Source organism: Athene noctua, chromosome 5, assembly GCF_965140245.1.
Source record: "Athene noctua chromosome 5, bAthNoc1.hap1.1, whole genome shotgun sequence".
Lineage (NCBI taxonomy): Eukaryota > Metazoa > Chordata > Aves > Strigiformes > Strigidae > Athene > Athene noctua.
In genome coordinates, this window is record NC_134041.1 from 21634075 (window position 1) to 21650838 (window position 16764).

The 16764-nt window shown below is 34.5% G+C and overlaps 1 protein-coding gene across 5 annotated transcripts in view; it reads left to right on the forward strand.

Moving 5' to 3' along the window:
* AGL (amylo-alpha-1,6-glucosidase and 4-alpha-glucanotransferase) overlaps positions 1-16764 on the forward strand; it is a 38874-nt gene that overhangs the window by 12945 nt on the left and 9165 nt on the right. For 4 of the 5 annotated variants that reach the window (XM_074906636.1, XM_074906640.1, XM_074906637.1 and 1 more), the window contains 17 exons: positions 1430-1617; positions 3151-3274; positions 3836-3999; positions 4551-4652; positions 4889-5041; positions 5122-5272; positions 6407-6531; positions 6641-6753; positions 6880-7014; positions 7534-7664; positions 8236-8372; positions 10042-10175; positions 11319-11494; positions 13230-13332; positions 14606-14831; positions 15265-15376; positions 15707-15842. In XM_074906636.1, coding sequence (XP_074762737.1) covers positions 1430-1617; positions 3151-3274; positions 3836-3999; positions 4551-4652; positions 4889-5041; positions 5122-5272; positions 6407-6531; positions 6641-6753; positions 6880-7014; positions 7534-7664; positions 8236-8372; positions 10042-10175; positions 11319-11494; positions 13230-13332; positions 14606-14831; positions 15265-15376; positions 15707-15842 — 2410 coding nt within the window. Of the gene's footprint in view, positions 1-1429; positions 1618-2663; positions 2788-3150; positions 3275-3835; positions 4000-4550; positions 4653-4888; positions 5042-5121; positions 5273-6406; positions 6532-6640; positions 6754-6879; positions 7015-7533; positions 7665-8235; positions 8373-10041; positions 10176-11318; positions 11495-13229; positions 13333-14605; positions 14832-15264; positions 15377-15706; positions 15843-16764 lie in introns of all 5 variants that reach the window. The other variant, XM_074906639.1, reaches the window with a different exon arrangement.

Sequence of the window (16764 nt, forward strand, 5' to 3'; positions counted from 1 at the left end):
AGTGTGAAGAGATGATACGTAAGGGCACAAATACAGCAATTGCAAAGCAAATGCAGCTGGTTCTGTAAATGGCCATTGAAAAAATCTTGTTGTACATCTAAAGAAAGCCAGTTTTTCTATCCATGAAGCTATGTTTCCATTAGTGAAGATGAAAGGTAGGCTGTGCTTAAGTGAATGTTCTTGGAAGTAGTGATGACTTGCAATCTCTGGTCTCTACTTACTACCTATATACTCTTGTTGTGTGTCTTTTCGTTGTGTAGGCCCAATCACTTAGGTGTCCATAATGCGAGCCTTAAGAAATTAGTTTGACTGAAAAATAATCTCTTTGCTAAGGCAGGACTACTTTTCAGCTGAACAAGTTTCATGATATAATTCAAGGTTTAACCAGTAAAATACCCATGATGATTCATCAGCTTAGCTTGTCTAGGAGTAGCAGGAGGCAATGGAGTAGCTATGTCTTACCCATCCTGAGTGGTGCTGACCCTGTTTGTGCTTTGATCAGGTTTAGATAAGATGAATATAAATAGACCTGCAGCAGACTGATGGCTCAAAGGTAATTGTATTCCTCTTTAGTGTGGTCTGATTATTGACAATTCCATGGTTGTGCCTTGATATTACATGTTGCAAATAGCGTGGGGTTTTGGTGAGTTGATTGGTTTGTTTTTAAAATTATATTACTGTCACTGTCAAATATGTAATTTATGTAAGAGAGAAGTCACTTTTTTTAGATATGACTGATTATTTAAGTCTTGGTCACAATTAAATCTGTCAGTATATTCTGTGCAGTAAGTATATTATAGGTGAACTCAGATTTAATTTTTTTTATTGATTGCATGCAAAAGAAGGCAAAAAATTGTGTATGTAACTAGACTAGATGGAGGATAAATACTTTAATATACACAAAAATTATTTAAGGTCTTTGTCCATTTCAGTGACCTACCTACCTACCTAAGGACTTTGAAAATTTGCCTTACATCATCACAGTTTGCTGTTAACAGAAGATAAAACTTTAAATTGTGGCTGTGGCAATTTGTTTATGGTTACACAGTGATTTTTTTATTATTATTATTTTGGCCAGTATAAACAATCAAACTACTAATTTTGTTCAGTTGTTTGCTGCTCTTTCTTTTTTTTTTTCATGTACAGTTTTTTTAAACTGCTTTGAATAATTAAAAGGAGTTTGATTTCAATCTGAATGATTATTTCAGTGTCACTATAGCAGTTAAATTATTCCATTGGAGTAGTTTGAAATTATACATCAGTGTAGGGTATATAGATTTTTAGTTGATATGGTTGTTGTTAGAACTTTTAGTCATCTTCACATTTGCTCTCCTACTCTTCAGCAGTAGAGCATGAAATACCACATTTTCATTCTGGTGCACGTTCTGTACTACATATGTATACTATAGTGAATTTATTTCCCTTACAGGTTCAAATGTTTACTTGAGAAGAGAGCTTATTTGTTGGGGAGACAGTGTGAAGCTGCGTTATGGTAATAAACCCGAAGACTGCCCGTATCTCTGGGCACATATGAAAAAATACACTGAAATCACTGCCAAGTATTTCCACGGTGTTCGTCTTGACAATTGTCATTCAACACCTATTCATGTAGCTGAGGTACGCAAGATCAAGCATGCTTACTATAAAGGAGCTTCTGTCTGAAATAAGTCCTGCACTGTTGCTACAAAATCTGCAGGATCTAGGTGGCAGAGTGCAGGTGTGAATAAATCTTCCTCATAGCATAAGCAAGGCTTCTTGACTGGTCGTGTTTAGATATGGTTTCAGCTACTTTGAACAGTAGAGTGGTGTTGTTACTGTGTCTTTCAATTCTCTGCTTTAGCTGAAATATTGTGGATGTGGGTGGACCTGGCTAACTTTTCCCCTGCGACTTTTCCCTATGGACTTAGTATGCATTTTTAGCTGGGGTCATTGCCGAGACTTGGTTGAAAATCTTAGTGTTTCTTTGCCGTATGTATTTTACTATTGCCAGATTAAACAGGAAGTGGTTTACTTTCCAGAATTTAAAAGTTGCTAAAGAACACCTACAAAAAGTTTAGTCTGGCAAGCTTATTGTTGAGATTAGTGCTTATTGTTTACCACGGAGCTGACTACATCCAGAAATTGTACTTACCTAGTAAATTAGCTTTAAATAGATTTGAGTAGTACAGCTTGTTCGTGCTTAGTCTTACCATAGTTACAGAGCTTAGCTAAATCTATGAAGAGCTCTCTAAAACAAGTTGATTTGCCCACACAGAAGTTGTAAGTGGCTCTTAAATGCAGCCATTTCAAAACTTGTGTCATTCTTTCATTTATTGTTACTATTTTTGGAATGGTAACTTCAGAGGCTTAAACTGAAGTCTTCTTCAGATTTCTTACCTTAACAGGTATCTCTTTTATCCACCTTTGTTCTTATATTTTTAGTTAAGATCTTGTTTAACAAAAAATTGTAATTAGTTTAAAGTCTTCAGAGGATTTCCGAGAATTACTTAGTCTATAAATAATCTCTGTAAGATAAACATGGTTTTATGAATCTTACCTGGTATTTTTTTAATGAACTGCATATATGAATGACTCATTTATGTTTGGTTAACATTCATGCTAATGATTGCATATACATAGCTGACAATGGATGTCTTGCATTAAAAATGTATTATGATCTATAGGAGATGCTAGCAACAGCCAGATCAGTCAGACCTAATCTTTATGTGATAGCTGAACTCTTCACGGGCAGTGAGTACATTGACAATGTTTTTGTCAACCGCCTGGGAATTACCAGCCTGATTAGAGGTACAATAAGCAGTTGAAAATTATGTAGGATTGTCGTGTATGGTTTGGAGTTTTTAATGTGAAACTAACATTGGTATGCTTTTTTTATTTTTCTTACATATTCCTGTTGTTTGCTTATGCAATTACATTTTCTTCTTTGTGTTCTATTTAATTTCTCCTGTGTTGTACGCTAATTCTTGATTTTGCTTATGTTTGTGTGTCCTCTTTTGTATAACAACTTTTTTGTTTCTTAATTTTGGCTTTCTGTTTATCTTTGGTGCATGGCATTTTCCTGTTGTCCAATCCCTGCCTAGCTTTGAAACTTGTCCTTTTTTGTATCTACCTTTCCCCTGTCTGTGGCTTTTTTGGCTGTGCTTTTTGCAGTACATGCTGGACACAGCTAGAAAATTGCGAGCCGATTTGTATGTAGTGGCTGAACTGTTCACAGGAAATGAGGAGCTGGACAATATCTTTGTGAATAGGCTGGGCATTACCTCCTTAATAAGAGGTAGGCTTGCTCTGTGTGTGGTCTCTTTCCAACGAGAGATTATAGATGACGTGCCTTTTCCAAGGAAAAGGTTTCTTCTGGATTATGCACTTTTAATTTCATACTCTGTAATCAGAAGTACAGTTTTTGTGTTGTGACTTTTTTGATACTCAGAAAAAAATACAGTATTACCTGTAAAAATAAAAGACGTCCTGCATTAGTTGACAGAAGGTTAAAAATTTTATTCTAGTGAGAGAAAAAGTTGTAGCACGGTTCTGCTATGCAAGTGCTGCATTGTGTCTGATTTTTGTTGCATGAGTTTCTTAAAGCCTATGAGAAACGGTTTGAGATATCTGCTGCTTTCTCGCTTTTTTCCTTAGTTTTCTCTACCTTAATATATTATAGCAAATGGAATATTCCAAGGTTGTGTATCCACATTGGAGAATATAATTATATGGGGTTTTTTTTTAATGATTGAACACACGAAAATAACAACTGGAAAATGCTGCATTAACATTTTTGTTCATGCTGTACTCTGTGGTGGTTATTCTTATGCAAACACTTACCCATTTTGTTCTTCAGAGGCAATGACTGCTTATAATAGCCATGAAGAGGGAAGGTTAGTTTATCGTTTTGGAGGTGAACCTGTTGGCTCTTTTGTTCAGCCACGTTTGAGGCCTTTGATGCCAGCTATTGCTCATGCACTGTTTATGGATATTACACATGATAATGAATGTCCAATTCAGGTGAGCACCTAAACCAAAACCCAAAGTTTACATTTAATGCTTTCTGAATTGATATTTCTGAACCATCGGAGGGCTTGGTGCAATCTGGATGTTTTTCCTGAAGGGTATTTAGGAAAAATATGTTTCAGATCTTCAAGTTTGCATGCAGAGAATAAAATTTTATAACAATTCCCTCTGATGTTCAAGATTGTGTTTTCAAGGGAAAAAAATATATAAAACTACTTAACGAGCTGGTTTGATTCTTTCATTCCAGCTACCATAAGTGTTTCTGTCTCTGCTTGTTAACCTGTTCTCCCAAGCTCCTGCTCTACAGGAAAGAATGAGAGTGTGGTGGAAACTGGAGTGCTTATTTCTGACTATTTCTCTTAAGTTGCTTTTGTTAGTGCTTTTATACTATTTTTTTTTTTTTTAATAATTCTACTGTGATTGAGAAAATGATGATCATGTGATTAGCAGCTCTGTTAAACTGAGTGTATCTTCTGTATGCTGAATTTGGAGGAATGAATTATGTCTTTGTTTCACTATTTATTATCTGTTTATTTTTAACATAGCACCGATCTGCATATGATGCTCTTCCTAGTGCAATGATAGTTTCCATGGCATGCTGTGCTACAGGAAGCACCAAAGGCTATGATGAACTAGTACCACACCAGGTATGTGTCTACAGTTTAACTCCTAAGTTACTTTAAAAAATATAATCGTTTTTCATGTCCTATTACATATATTTTAATGTTGTTTGTTTGAAATTCCAGTTTACCAGCTGGCATTAATTCAGATTGTCCAATATCATATGAAGTTTGAATGGATTGTGTAGTTGAGACCTCCAGCTGTTTTTTTGGTAATTTTTCCAGAGTAGCTGATATTTGCTTAAATCATATTTTCTTTACAGATCTCTGTAGTATCTGAAGAGAGGTTTTATGCAAAATGGAATCCAGCAGCACACCTGAGTTCTGGTGAAGTTAATTTCCAAACAGGAATTCTAGCAGGAAGGCTGGCTATAAACAGGCTGCATCAGGAACTGGGGGCTAAAGGCTTTAATCAGGCAAGAAGTGAGGGTAACACTACAATTTCTCCATATTTATGTTCTGAGTAGGCACAGTTGCAATGGTATGTCTTTTCTAGGTGTACGTAGATCAAGTTGATGAAGATATAGTGGCAGTGACAAGACACTGCCCTAACACACACCAGTCTGTTGTGGCTGTAAGTCGAACTGCCTTCAGGGATCCTAAAACTTCCTTCTACAGTAAAGAAGTACCTGAAATGTGTATCCCAGGTAATCAGATTTCTTTTCAAGAGGTGGCAGGTATACAAAAAATTCAAGTTACTCCCATTCTTTTTAACTTCAAACACATGAAACCTATATGAGAATTTTCAGTATATAACACTTTTATATGTACTAATGTGTATGCACCAAAAGAAACAATAACAAACTCACCTCTCTTAGGGTTTTCGGAGGCATTCATATTGAGTGTACTTCCTGCTGGAAGCTCCCTGTGAGGGTCTGGTTTTGTTTACTGTCTTGCTTGTGAACTATTGAGAAATAGTTAATCAGAAGATGGCTCATTGTACAGAGTTTGGTGGGATTACTATTTATTAAGTGTTATCCTGGGGAAAAAGGCTAAAATCTCATCATATTTGTCGATGTCATTGCTATTCAGCTTTCTTCTATGTGAATACTTTTGTACTTTTAAAAATACATCTTAAGAAACAACTTTGTACTGCATAAGTTAATACAAATATAATAGGTAATACATAATACTAATTAAAAATGAAAGTATTTACTATACTTAATAATAGCAAAGTATAGTGACTTCTACACATTACCTGGACGTATTTCTGAAGAGAAGCTTTCCAAATTGATTTAAGCATACTTAGTTCTTTGAGTGTATGTGCGTGTCTGATTTTTAAAGTCAGTCACATTACATGTTAAGACGTTTACAAGTGGCTGCAAGGCTTGTATACCTTAGTTTGTAGATTACTGAAAGGATAGAGAAAATTAGAATATTTGAATATTAATAATAAGTTGTTACACTTTGAAGATAAACGATCTGTAGCTGCAGTTTAGAAACCAATCTGATACAGTCTCCTAAAAGATAATAAGGAAGCTAACAGAGCTGGTGATCAGGTTGTAATTTGCTAATTGTTGACTGATTTTTATGGTTTACTTATAAAATAACAAAATTGCAGTGTTAAATACAATACAGCCAATGAATGTGTGATGAATGTTTAGAGGATATTTAAAACACTTGCCTGTATGTTTTGTCACATTAGGTTGTTCTTTAGCTGTACAACACAATTTTATTTTGACTATTTAGGTTTCTAGTTTAGGTTTTGCTTCATGTTTCCAAAAGAATCACTTTCCAGTTAAAGTACCTTAACAGCTACAAAATGATCTAACTTTTCTTAGGAAAAATAGAAGAAGTAGTACTTGAGGCTAGGACTATTGAGAGAAGTACTGGTCCTTACAAAAAAGATGAACATTTTATAAATGGATTGCCTAATTTCACAATGGAACTCAGAGAGCATATCCAGGTAATTAGCTTCTTACCACATGTTCTGATGTTATATTTTGTAATATGTGATATTTTGTATTAGGAAAAAGACATTGAATTTCAGTTGCAAATGTGTTTTCTTTTCTAAGATTAAAGACAGTAAAATTATAAAGCAAGCTGGAACTGCCATAAAAGGGCCAAATGAATTTGTTCAAGAAATAGAGTTTGAAAAATTAACACCAGGAAGTATAATAGTATTCAGGTACGTTATTATAATTGCCATATTGCTGTGTTAGTTAAAATAGAATGATACAATTCTTTGTTTTGAGACTTTAGAATAGTTGTTTTAAGTGCTACATTTCTGCAAGTTATGCATTCATATTTACAGAGTTAGTCTTGACCCAAAGGCACAAGAGGCTGTTGGTGTACTCCGCAATCATTTGATCCAGTTCAGCCCTCATTTTAAATCTGGAAGTCTTCCTGATGATCATTCAGCACCTATATTAAAAACGTTATTTGCTTCGTGAGTATTCTTTAAGTTTCTGAAATAAAGCCAAGAGAACTACAATGTGAGCAAAGAACAGTCTGTAAACTTAAAGTGAGAATATTTTTGGGTGGTGTTGTTACTACGGTTGGATTGGATTATCAGAATGCAATAAAAATTCTTGAGATATTCTTTTTAACCCTGGTTAGTATTATACATATAATCTTTAAAAACTTCCCAGGCTCTTTTGTTCACCCTCTGTGTAGTTGCTACTTAAAGTAGACTTACTCAAATAGAGTGCTTTTCAGTGTTGGGGTATGATTTTTCAGAGTTTCTACTTAATGTGTTTCTAAACAAATAACAAAACATCTGAGTGGAATATCTCAGAACATCTGAAAAATCAGACTCTTCATTTCTAAGATTAAGTGGTGAGAGAGTTGTATATATTTGATTATTTTAATGTACGTCTGAAAGTAGAATTGTTTGTGAAATCTTTTCTCTGTTTCCCTACTAATGTTGCTTTGGGTTTGGAATTTTTTTTCTCCACTGTTTTTTCAGTATTGCATCTCAACTAACTTTGGCTGACCTCAATCAAGTACTGTATAGGTGTGAGGCAGAAGAACAAGAAGATGGTGGAGGTTGTTACAATATACCAAACTGGTCATCACTGAAGTATGCAGGCCTCCAAGGTAATAGTTTCAGCATTGAGCAGTTCAATTTTACTTTTTTCTTGACAGAGAAAACAATCTAGATCATACCTTAATGCTGTTTCATGGATAGTGCCATTGTTTGGATAAAAACCAGTAAATTTTCTCTGCTTGACCATGCTGCTGATCAGTGTTGTACCCAGGAAATCGCATACTAAACCAGAAACACTCTCAATATTCTGGGATGCAAAATTAATTTTCAATATGTGTTTTAACACCAATGTGCTTGCTTTTAAAATAAAAGAGAAAATACATTTATCTTCAGTGAAAAGTTAGATTAATTAAACTCTGGGTGTCACTAGATTAGCAAGGAGTGTCGATCATTTATTAAATATGAATTCCATCATGCTTGGTTATGCCACAACTGTTTTGATAACTGTCTAGGATGTATGCTGAGGAAACTACAATTAAGTTGTATCCTGATTCATTCTGCAGATCAAGAGAAGTAATATGGCTAAAGCATCTGTTGCCATGTACCTTTTCCTCCTCAATTGTAATTGCTGTTTGTGATAATGGTGTGTTTTTAATACAGAGCTGGGGTTTGTATCTGCAGGGTTAATGTCAGTGATGGCAGACATTAGACCAAAGAATGATTTGGGTCATCCATTTTGTGATAACTTAAGATCTGGAGACTGGATGATTGATTATGTCAGTAATCGTCTGATTTCACGTGCAGGAGCCTGTGCAGAAGTAAGTAAAATTAATTACTTCGGTGACTTCGGGGTTTTAAATTTCTAATTCCTTTTCAATTACTTTCAATTACAATTATATTTTTAAATTCAGTCTGTCTGTAACACTTCTTGTTTAGGCAATTTCTTGTAGGAGATTAAGTTGTTAATATGTTTTTCTTCCCTCAATCCTGTTTAAGAATAGACTGTAAAAGAGAAGTGAAAAATATGTAAGGCATGGAGGGGTTGTTAGCTCTCACATAAACGCCTGATGGGATGCTTCCATGTTTATTACTTTTCCTCAAATAAAAATGAAGTAACCATCTTTTTTAAGTACTTTCAAAAGAGGGCCTAAATACTACTAAGGCATATATGATTATGGAATAGTAAAACTTTAGAGTCAAGCACTGAGAAGATAGGAATTCCTAAGATTCACACTGTTCGTATAGCTGCATTATAATACAGTGCTTTCCTTTCTTTGTCATGTTTGATTTTCTTGCATGGCAATTGCTTATTCATTTCACAAAATGACCTGATTTGGGTAACTTACATAATGAATATAATAATAAAATCTTTAGCATTCTTAGTTCATTTTGTTCCTGAAGTCAAGTGTAGTGACATAAAGCAGAAGAATGGATAAAGCAGTCTGTGTTGCACTGAAGTAAATGATTAATCTGACCTCAGAGACAGAGCTTTTCTAGAAAGGAAGTTAGTCTGTTATTTGCCAGATTTACTGCTCTTCAAAGACTGTTGCTTTTTTTTTTTGAGTTCTTAATTTGTAGTGTCTCATTCTGTTTTGCAGAAAAAATAAAGTACCCATAGCTGTACTGAAGTCACATGAAACTAAACTTTACATCTTCACTGTTCACATAAGTAACTTCCCCTTCATATTTTCCAGGTTAAAAGTATAGTATTGTCAGGTAATATATTGACATGTACTTTCTTTATTTGTGCAGTTTTCATCTGCAAGGTTTAAATCTTCAGCGACTTTCTAGTCTGTTGTCACTATGTTCTTTAACAGTACTAGAAGGAAAGAGGAGAAATGCTTCCCAGGTGTCAAATATTTTGCAGTGACAGAAGGGTGGTGAAGCTCCAGAATCCTGAGTCCTAGACCCAGATCTGCAGTCACTTTCACTAGTGGCTGTACATAATTTAGCCTTCTGATAATTTTTCTATCGCTGATGTCAAGTTTCATCTCTTCAGTCCTGTCTCTTTTTAAGCAGTGAGACACCTCCTTCCCACACTTGGGTTGTGGCGGTGCCTTTTGAGTTGCAGCTTTCCTTTCCTTCTCAGTTTTAATAATTGTGATTTTTTTTTTTTTTTTTTTTTCCTACAAGAGTAGCAAAGTATAATCTCTTTCTATAGCTGATGTTATTGTCCATTATGTCATAGTACAGATTTTTCCCTATAGACTACTTTTCTTAGAATTCCTCTCTTAGCTGATATTTTGGAGCAAGAGGGTACATGAATTCTACCACAGATATCTGGTATGGACAACTTCTTAGATGTCAATGGTTGTATGCAAGTGGTGTTATTAATAACTGAAGTTAACCTCATCTTTGGCCAAATATAACTTGGGTGTAATAAATGTACAAAACTGTGACAAATACTTCCAACTAGATGGATCCTGAAAACACTGATTTTTTTGAACCCTAGTGTCATCAAGTTCTAATGAGATTGTATTTTACTAGGTTGGCAAATGGATGAAGGCCATGTTTGTCTATCTAAAGAGAATTCCACGTTACCTCATCCCATGTTACTTTGATGCCATATTAGTGGGTGCATACACAACGCTTCTGGATGTGGGATGGCGTCAGATGTCTAGGTATGCTTGCTGTATCAGAGCTATAGAGGTATATGTTTATGTTTTGAGTTTTATCTGCTGGAGAATGTAATTTAGTATTTTCATACTCATCAAGTGTAAAAGGGTAAAACTGGTAGTGAGTGTCAAATCCATCTTCTAATGGTGGTAGTTTGGAAGGTTGAGAGTTCAGATGTCTATCCAGGGTTTGAATTTATAACTACTGTTGGCATTGTGCAGTATGAGGAGAAACCTTAAGCCAGCATTTTTTTGCCAGGCTTTGGAAATTTTTTTTGCTTTCTTTGTATTTTAGAACAACTGCAATGATTCCTTAAAGTTCAGGGGGGAAAAAGAAAATACCATATTGTACTTGATGCTGATGATTTGTTCAACATTTCTTTTCTAACAAAACTAAATGTCTTTCATTATCTGAGTAATTTGCTTAGTTCTTCAAATAACTGTTTAATCTTCGTTGTCTATTTGTCCTTTGTTTCTTGGAAAGGGAAGGGAGATTGATTTAATGGAGGCTTTATTCTAGCTATGAACATTCTGAAGAAATCAGTATTGTTTTGTAAAAATACAAATGTTAAAATGGGAAAAGAATTTGGTATGACTGTGAACTCATGGAAAGTAATATGTTATAAAAAAATGCTTTTTTAGAGATGAACTAGTTAGGAATGCAGGTCTCATTATTTTAGACAATGTGTTAACAGACTTACTGATTCACAATTTTTTATATATATGAATATATATAAAAATGTGGTGATCTTAAAAATACTGACTAGATTTGACAAACTTTTGTTTATAGTAAAATATTTTTTCTCATATTTTTGATGTCTTAAGCCTGTATGTAGGCATCAAGTAAACAAAACCAATTTCTTTTTTACCTCTTTTTCCTAGAAGTATTTGATGTAAACACTCCTTTTGGCATTAATAAATTAAAATTTAAGTCTAATATTGGGCACCCATTTTTGGGAAAAAAGTGATTTACAAATTAAATCTTATGTACAAAATTAGTTAATACAAAATCCTAATATTAACTCATTGTTAGTTAATCATATTTATTATGCATAATACTTATAATATTGTTTTGTAAGTGAAAAAGGGTACATTTTTATAGACTGATATTGCTGAATGTAAAGTTATTTTAATTATGTTGAATTACAGCTTTGTACAGAATGGATCAACATTTGTTAAACACCTTTCCCTGGGTTCAGTCCAGATGTGTGGGATAGGAAAATATTCTTGTCTGCCAGATCTGTCTCCTTCCTTACATGATGTTCCCTATAGGCTGAATGAGATTACAAATGAGAAAGAGCAGTGTTGTGTTTCCTTGGCAGCTGGTAAGTAAGGACAACATTATAAAAAAAAAAATAAATAAAAAGTCTTCCAAAATAGTTAAGCTGTTTTTAGTAACTATATTAAAATTGTCTCCATTGTGCTTGGAATCCATATATCAGCAACCATGTATGAAATGTAGGTAGCAGTTTTCCTCACTTTTGCCCTGTGTTTTAATTGGCCCATATTAAAAATATGGGAGTTTTGTCTAGCATTACTTCTTGGGGACAACCATTTTGTTACTGCTCTTGGAGAGTAGGAGCCTATAAACACTTTATTTAGAGACATTTTTAGCTATATCCACTTTTATCATATATGAAGATCCACAAATATATTCTCTTTCTTTCTAGAACACTTGTTTGAAATAAGTACTTGGTATAATAGATTTTAGTTTACCTTTTTAAAATACGAATTTAAGAACTGAATTGTAATGAAGTACAAGAGTGAATTTACTGTTTATAAGTTCTCAGAAAAAGAAAGAACCATTAGCAGACCAGAAGAATGCCTGATTTGAAACCGTCTCCAAAAGGAAAGAGTATAAAAGCAGTCAGCAAATAGTGTTTATACCTCCGAATGTTCTGCCAGCATCTGGCAGTCTTTGAATTGGGCACTTTCCTATGTCAGAAGTATTATCTTCTGTATTTAGTGGCTGAGAATGAATTTTTGTTCTGAGTTGGCCCATTCCTTTTCTGAAACCATAGAAACTTTTAACATCCATAGATTCTCTGGCATCTGTCTCACTGGAGTGTTTATTTTCTTCTTTTTGCCATCTGTCTGTCATGGAATCTTACTGCTTTTAGTTCCTGGTTTTTACTGACATTCCATTTGCCTGCTCTACTGTTACCTAGAAGCACAGAAGCACAATGTTCCCTTAAATTGGTCATAAAGATTAATTATACTAAAAGGTTTGGGTTTTAAATATTCCCTTCACATTCTCACTGGTAGTTGTGTCTGAGATTTTTAACTTGCATGTGGATTGTCATTTTCAAGTGCTGTTGCCATATACTATAAAATTGTGGAGGTGTGGAAGCTGTATTTGAGCGTTAGCAAATACTTTGGAAAAGTAAGTGGTAGAAGTTAAAATGTTGTTTATCGAGCATGCACAAGAGACTGATGTTTTGAAACTTTACCATATGAAATTTTTTGTTTTATAGATTGAAAAAGTTAATAAATGGAAGAAAAGACAAGGATGGACCTTAATTATTACAGTTTATCAGTCAGAATCATTCTTAAAGTTATATGTTATAATGTCTGCAGTAAGATGTAGTTCTAGAAGCTGCTGGAAAAGAGAAGCACAATTCCTTTTATAGTGGGCTGAAGAAATTCCTAGCTCTCCAGTCGTATCCCCGTTATGCTCCTGAGATGTCATGGCTCTCATACATAACAAAGCATTATAAATCTTGTAGTTCTTTTTGTTAGTTTTCTTTCTTCTGCTTTTAATTAGAGGATGGCACTTAGTTAAGTTTCAAAGTGATTTAATAAAAATTTAAAGGTGACTGTTTCTCTGTTACGAGAAATTCTGTTGCATGATCTTGAAATTCTAGAAGATATTGTTCCAAAATGAAGTTTTATTACATTTTATCAAGAAGTTGGTCTAGTAGATTGTTTAAATATCTTAATCTAGGAACAAATTATCCATGTGAATATTTTTTTTTTCTTCTGCTTATTTTATACATACATGTGTGCTTGGAGATTTCTACCATATCAATAAATGAGATGAACAATGACTTTTCTTTTTAGGTTTACCTCACTTTGCTTCTGGAATTTTTCGCTCTTGGGGAAGGGATACCTTTATTGCACTGAGAGGTCTAATGTTAGTTACTGGGCGCTATCTAGAAGCAAGGTAAGACTGACTTATTGTTAGTTTTTACTGGGTTTTCAGGTAGTTAAGAAACAGGCATGCTCTCAAAACCTGAGATGACACACAAGCTGGTAGAAACAGTTGATGTGCAGTATAAAACTTTAATGGCCCTAGAGAGATTTGGGTGTATTCCAGCTCTCTGAGTGGAATTAAATTCCAGCTCTCTGAGTGGAATTAAAAATACTACTCAAATGATTCTCTTTTGCTTTCTTAGCACCGATATGAAGCTGATGTTCTCTATAGATGAGGTAGTTTTGACCCCTGTAATACTAGTGCTTGTCCTTAAAGTGATTCACATGTGCTTGCATCATTGTTGCTGAACAGTAATTTTAAAACTGCTTACTTAGTATTCTCTTGCTACTTCAAATTTTTATTTTAAACAGAAAGGTATGATTGCATGATTATTGTGGTTTGGTTTTTGTTTTTTTTTTTTTGGTAACTGCTAGTATTTGTCTATTAATACTAGAAATCAGCTAATTGTGGATTGTTACAATCTGATATCTGTAAGTGTTTAACCTGACAAATGAGACAGATGTAAGTCAGATCTATTGATTAGGTATTTTCATTAATCTTTTAATTTGTGTGGAGCTCACCACATAATACAAACATAAAAGTTAATTATTTTAAATTAGCATGTATTTTTGCTTTTGTACATTTGGCCAGCTATTACCTTTCTCATGCAGTAAGATTATTATTAGTATGTTTATATTCCCTTTTAAAGCTAGTTGGAATCCATGTTTTCTGCAAGGTATGCGCAACGGTTCTCATATGAAACTTCTCATAACCTCAGCTGCTGTCACCTCTCTGTATTTTAATAGGAAATTCCCATCTACTCCTGCCCTCCGTCCCCATTCCACCCCACCCACCAGAATGGATACCAGGGTAATCGTAAACAATGTCAATAAAAACCTTCCCTGTGGCCTCAGTGGGATTTTGATTTAGGCTCTTTATCACTACCTATGAAAAAGCAAACTAGTATTAGCAGATGTTGTATGTTTTGTACAAACTGATTTAAATGTATTCATGTTGGGGAACTTATAGGGAATAGATGACTTTTTATCGTAAAAGAAGTTCATGCTAAATGAAGTAATTTGTAGCTTTCAACAGCAAACATTTGGCATCTGTCTTTAAGATCCTGTTTGTCTCCTTGACTTACTTGCTATTAAGGTAAACTTGTATGCTTTGCACATAATATTTGGTCCAATAACGGCTTTGAAAGTAACTTAGTCAAGACTTTATTTTTCTTTTGTTCTAGAAACATCATTTTAGCATTTGGTGGGACTTTAAGACATGGTCTCATTCCCAATCTGCTTGGCCAGGGCACACATGCCAGATACAACTGTCGTGATGCTGTATGGTGGTGGCTTCAGTGTATCCAGGACTACTGTAAAATTGTTCCAAACGGATTAGATATTCTTAGGTGTCCCGTTTCTAGGATGTACCCAAGAGATGACTCTTCTCCTCAGCCTGCAGGCACTATGGTAAAGATCACTTCTGATTTATGTATTTAACACAACTATGAATTTTTAATGAAAGGATGGAATTTTTCTAGCTACGATAACCTGTTGCTATCTGTTGCTTATGGTGAAATTTTATTATAGCACAAGAATTCCATATTTTAGGCACTTCTGATTACATCTGCATCACATGATGAGGCAGCTGCAGGGGGTTGGGGATGGAGGAAAAAAAATCCATCCATTTCTAACTCTGCTATTTGTCTTGAAAAAATGTTTACATTAAAAATTGTATACAGAGTATTAACATTGACAAAGATGGTACTGAAAATGTTAGATGCTTTATTTTTGAAGTATCATGAACTAGAGGCTAAGAATTGCTACTGTTTGCACATTAGAACCTTTCTATTTGTTTTTCATCTTGCCTTTCACATATCATCCAAACCCATAATCCATCTAGGATCAGCCACTTTATGAAGTAATACAGGAAGCAATGCAGCGACACATGGAAGGCATAAATTTCCGAGAAAGGAATGCTGGTCCCCAGATAGATCAAAACATGAGAGATGAAGGTAACATATAGAACACTAGCTATGCAATTCAGAAGATGATGATAATATTTTGTACCACTTTTCCTCTAGCTGTGGAGTATATTTTTGAAAAAATAATTGTTTAATGCAACTAAATATTTAATCTTTAAAAAGTGCGTAATTGTTTATTATCAGCAGCTGTTTATACGTCATAGTACAAGTTATCTTTAAACAAAAGTTCACTCTAAGTACAGTTACCTTCAGAAACCCACCTTAGATCTCTTGTTTGGAGGTTTGGGCTGGGGGGTGGGGCAGTTGGGGTTTTGTTTTGTTTGAAATACAGACTTAACACCTGATATTCTTGCTTGGCAGGTTTTAATGTAACTGCAGGTGTTGACCATGAAACTGGCTTTGTCTTTGGTGGGAACCGCTTCAATTGTGGCACTTGGATGGATAAAATGGGAGAGAGCGACAGAGCTCGCAACAGAGGAATTCCAGCTACTCCAAGGTACAAAATTCAGGCTTGGGTGGGGGTGTGTGTTTAATTTTTTTTTTTAACTGAAGTTCCTCTGCAGAACTACTATGCCTTCCATTAACACAACTGAGAGGTGATCTTTAAATGTTTAAAATGTTTCTGCCTACTAAAGTGTTAATGGTAATGTTTTTTTCCCTTTGTGCTTATTTGAAGATAAAAAGGTCTCTTCTTAGCAGGTGAAGCCCTCAGCTTCTGGCATGGTTTTAGCTCCCTGCAAAGAGTCAACTTGAATTCAAGTAGTAAAATGTAATTTAGGAAAAACTGTATACTTGTAGTACTAGCAGTACTTTGTTATTTAGACTTATTATAGGAGATTGTTGTGTTTGAATACTTCTTATTTAGAATTGAAAAATAGCTACAATGTCTGTTTTTCAAGTTGAGATTAAACATTTTAAAAATAAGATCTTTACTATGTGGTGGCAAACTGCTGCAGGCATCCTAGCTTGAGTTTAGTACAGCATCAGTTTCAAATCAATTTCCATCTGTGGGTGAGAACTGAAGAAAAACATTCTTTTGCTTAACAAGTTAGGCATTTTAATTCGGAATCAAGAGAGGTTGAGGTACCTGCCCTAAAGAGGCTAAACTGGTGATGCTGGAGAAAAATTTTATGTCAATTGGACAGTAAAATCCAATGATATAATACAAAAATTATGCATAGGGTGATACCTGATTATCATGTGAAAAAAGAAGCAAGTCCAAGAAGTGCATTTAGTACTTATTTTAATGCTTCACTTCTGACTTATGGCAGAAATATGACCTAAGTTACCAAAGTTCATGTGCAGATGAGAACCTCTGTATTGAACTGTTTTAACATCAGAGGACCAAGTTGTTTGAGACTGATCCTTTTTTATGTTCCTAATTGCTGGTATAAAATTATCTTAAAACTGTGCAAATT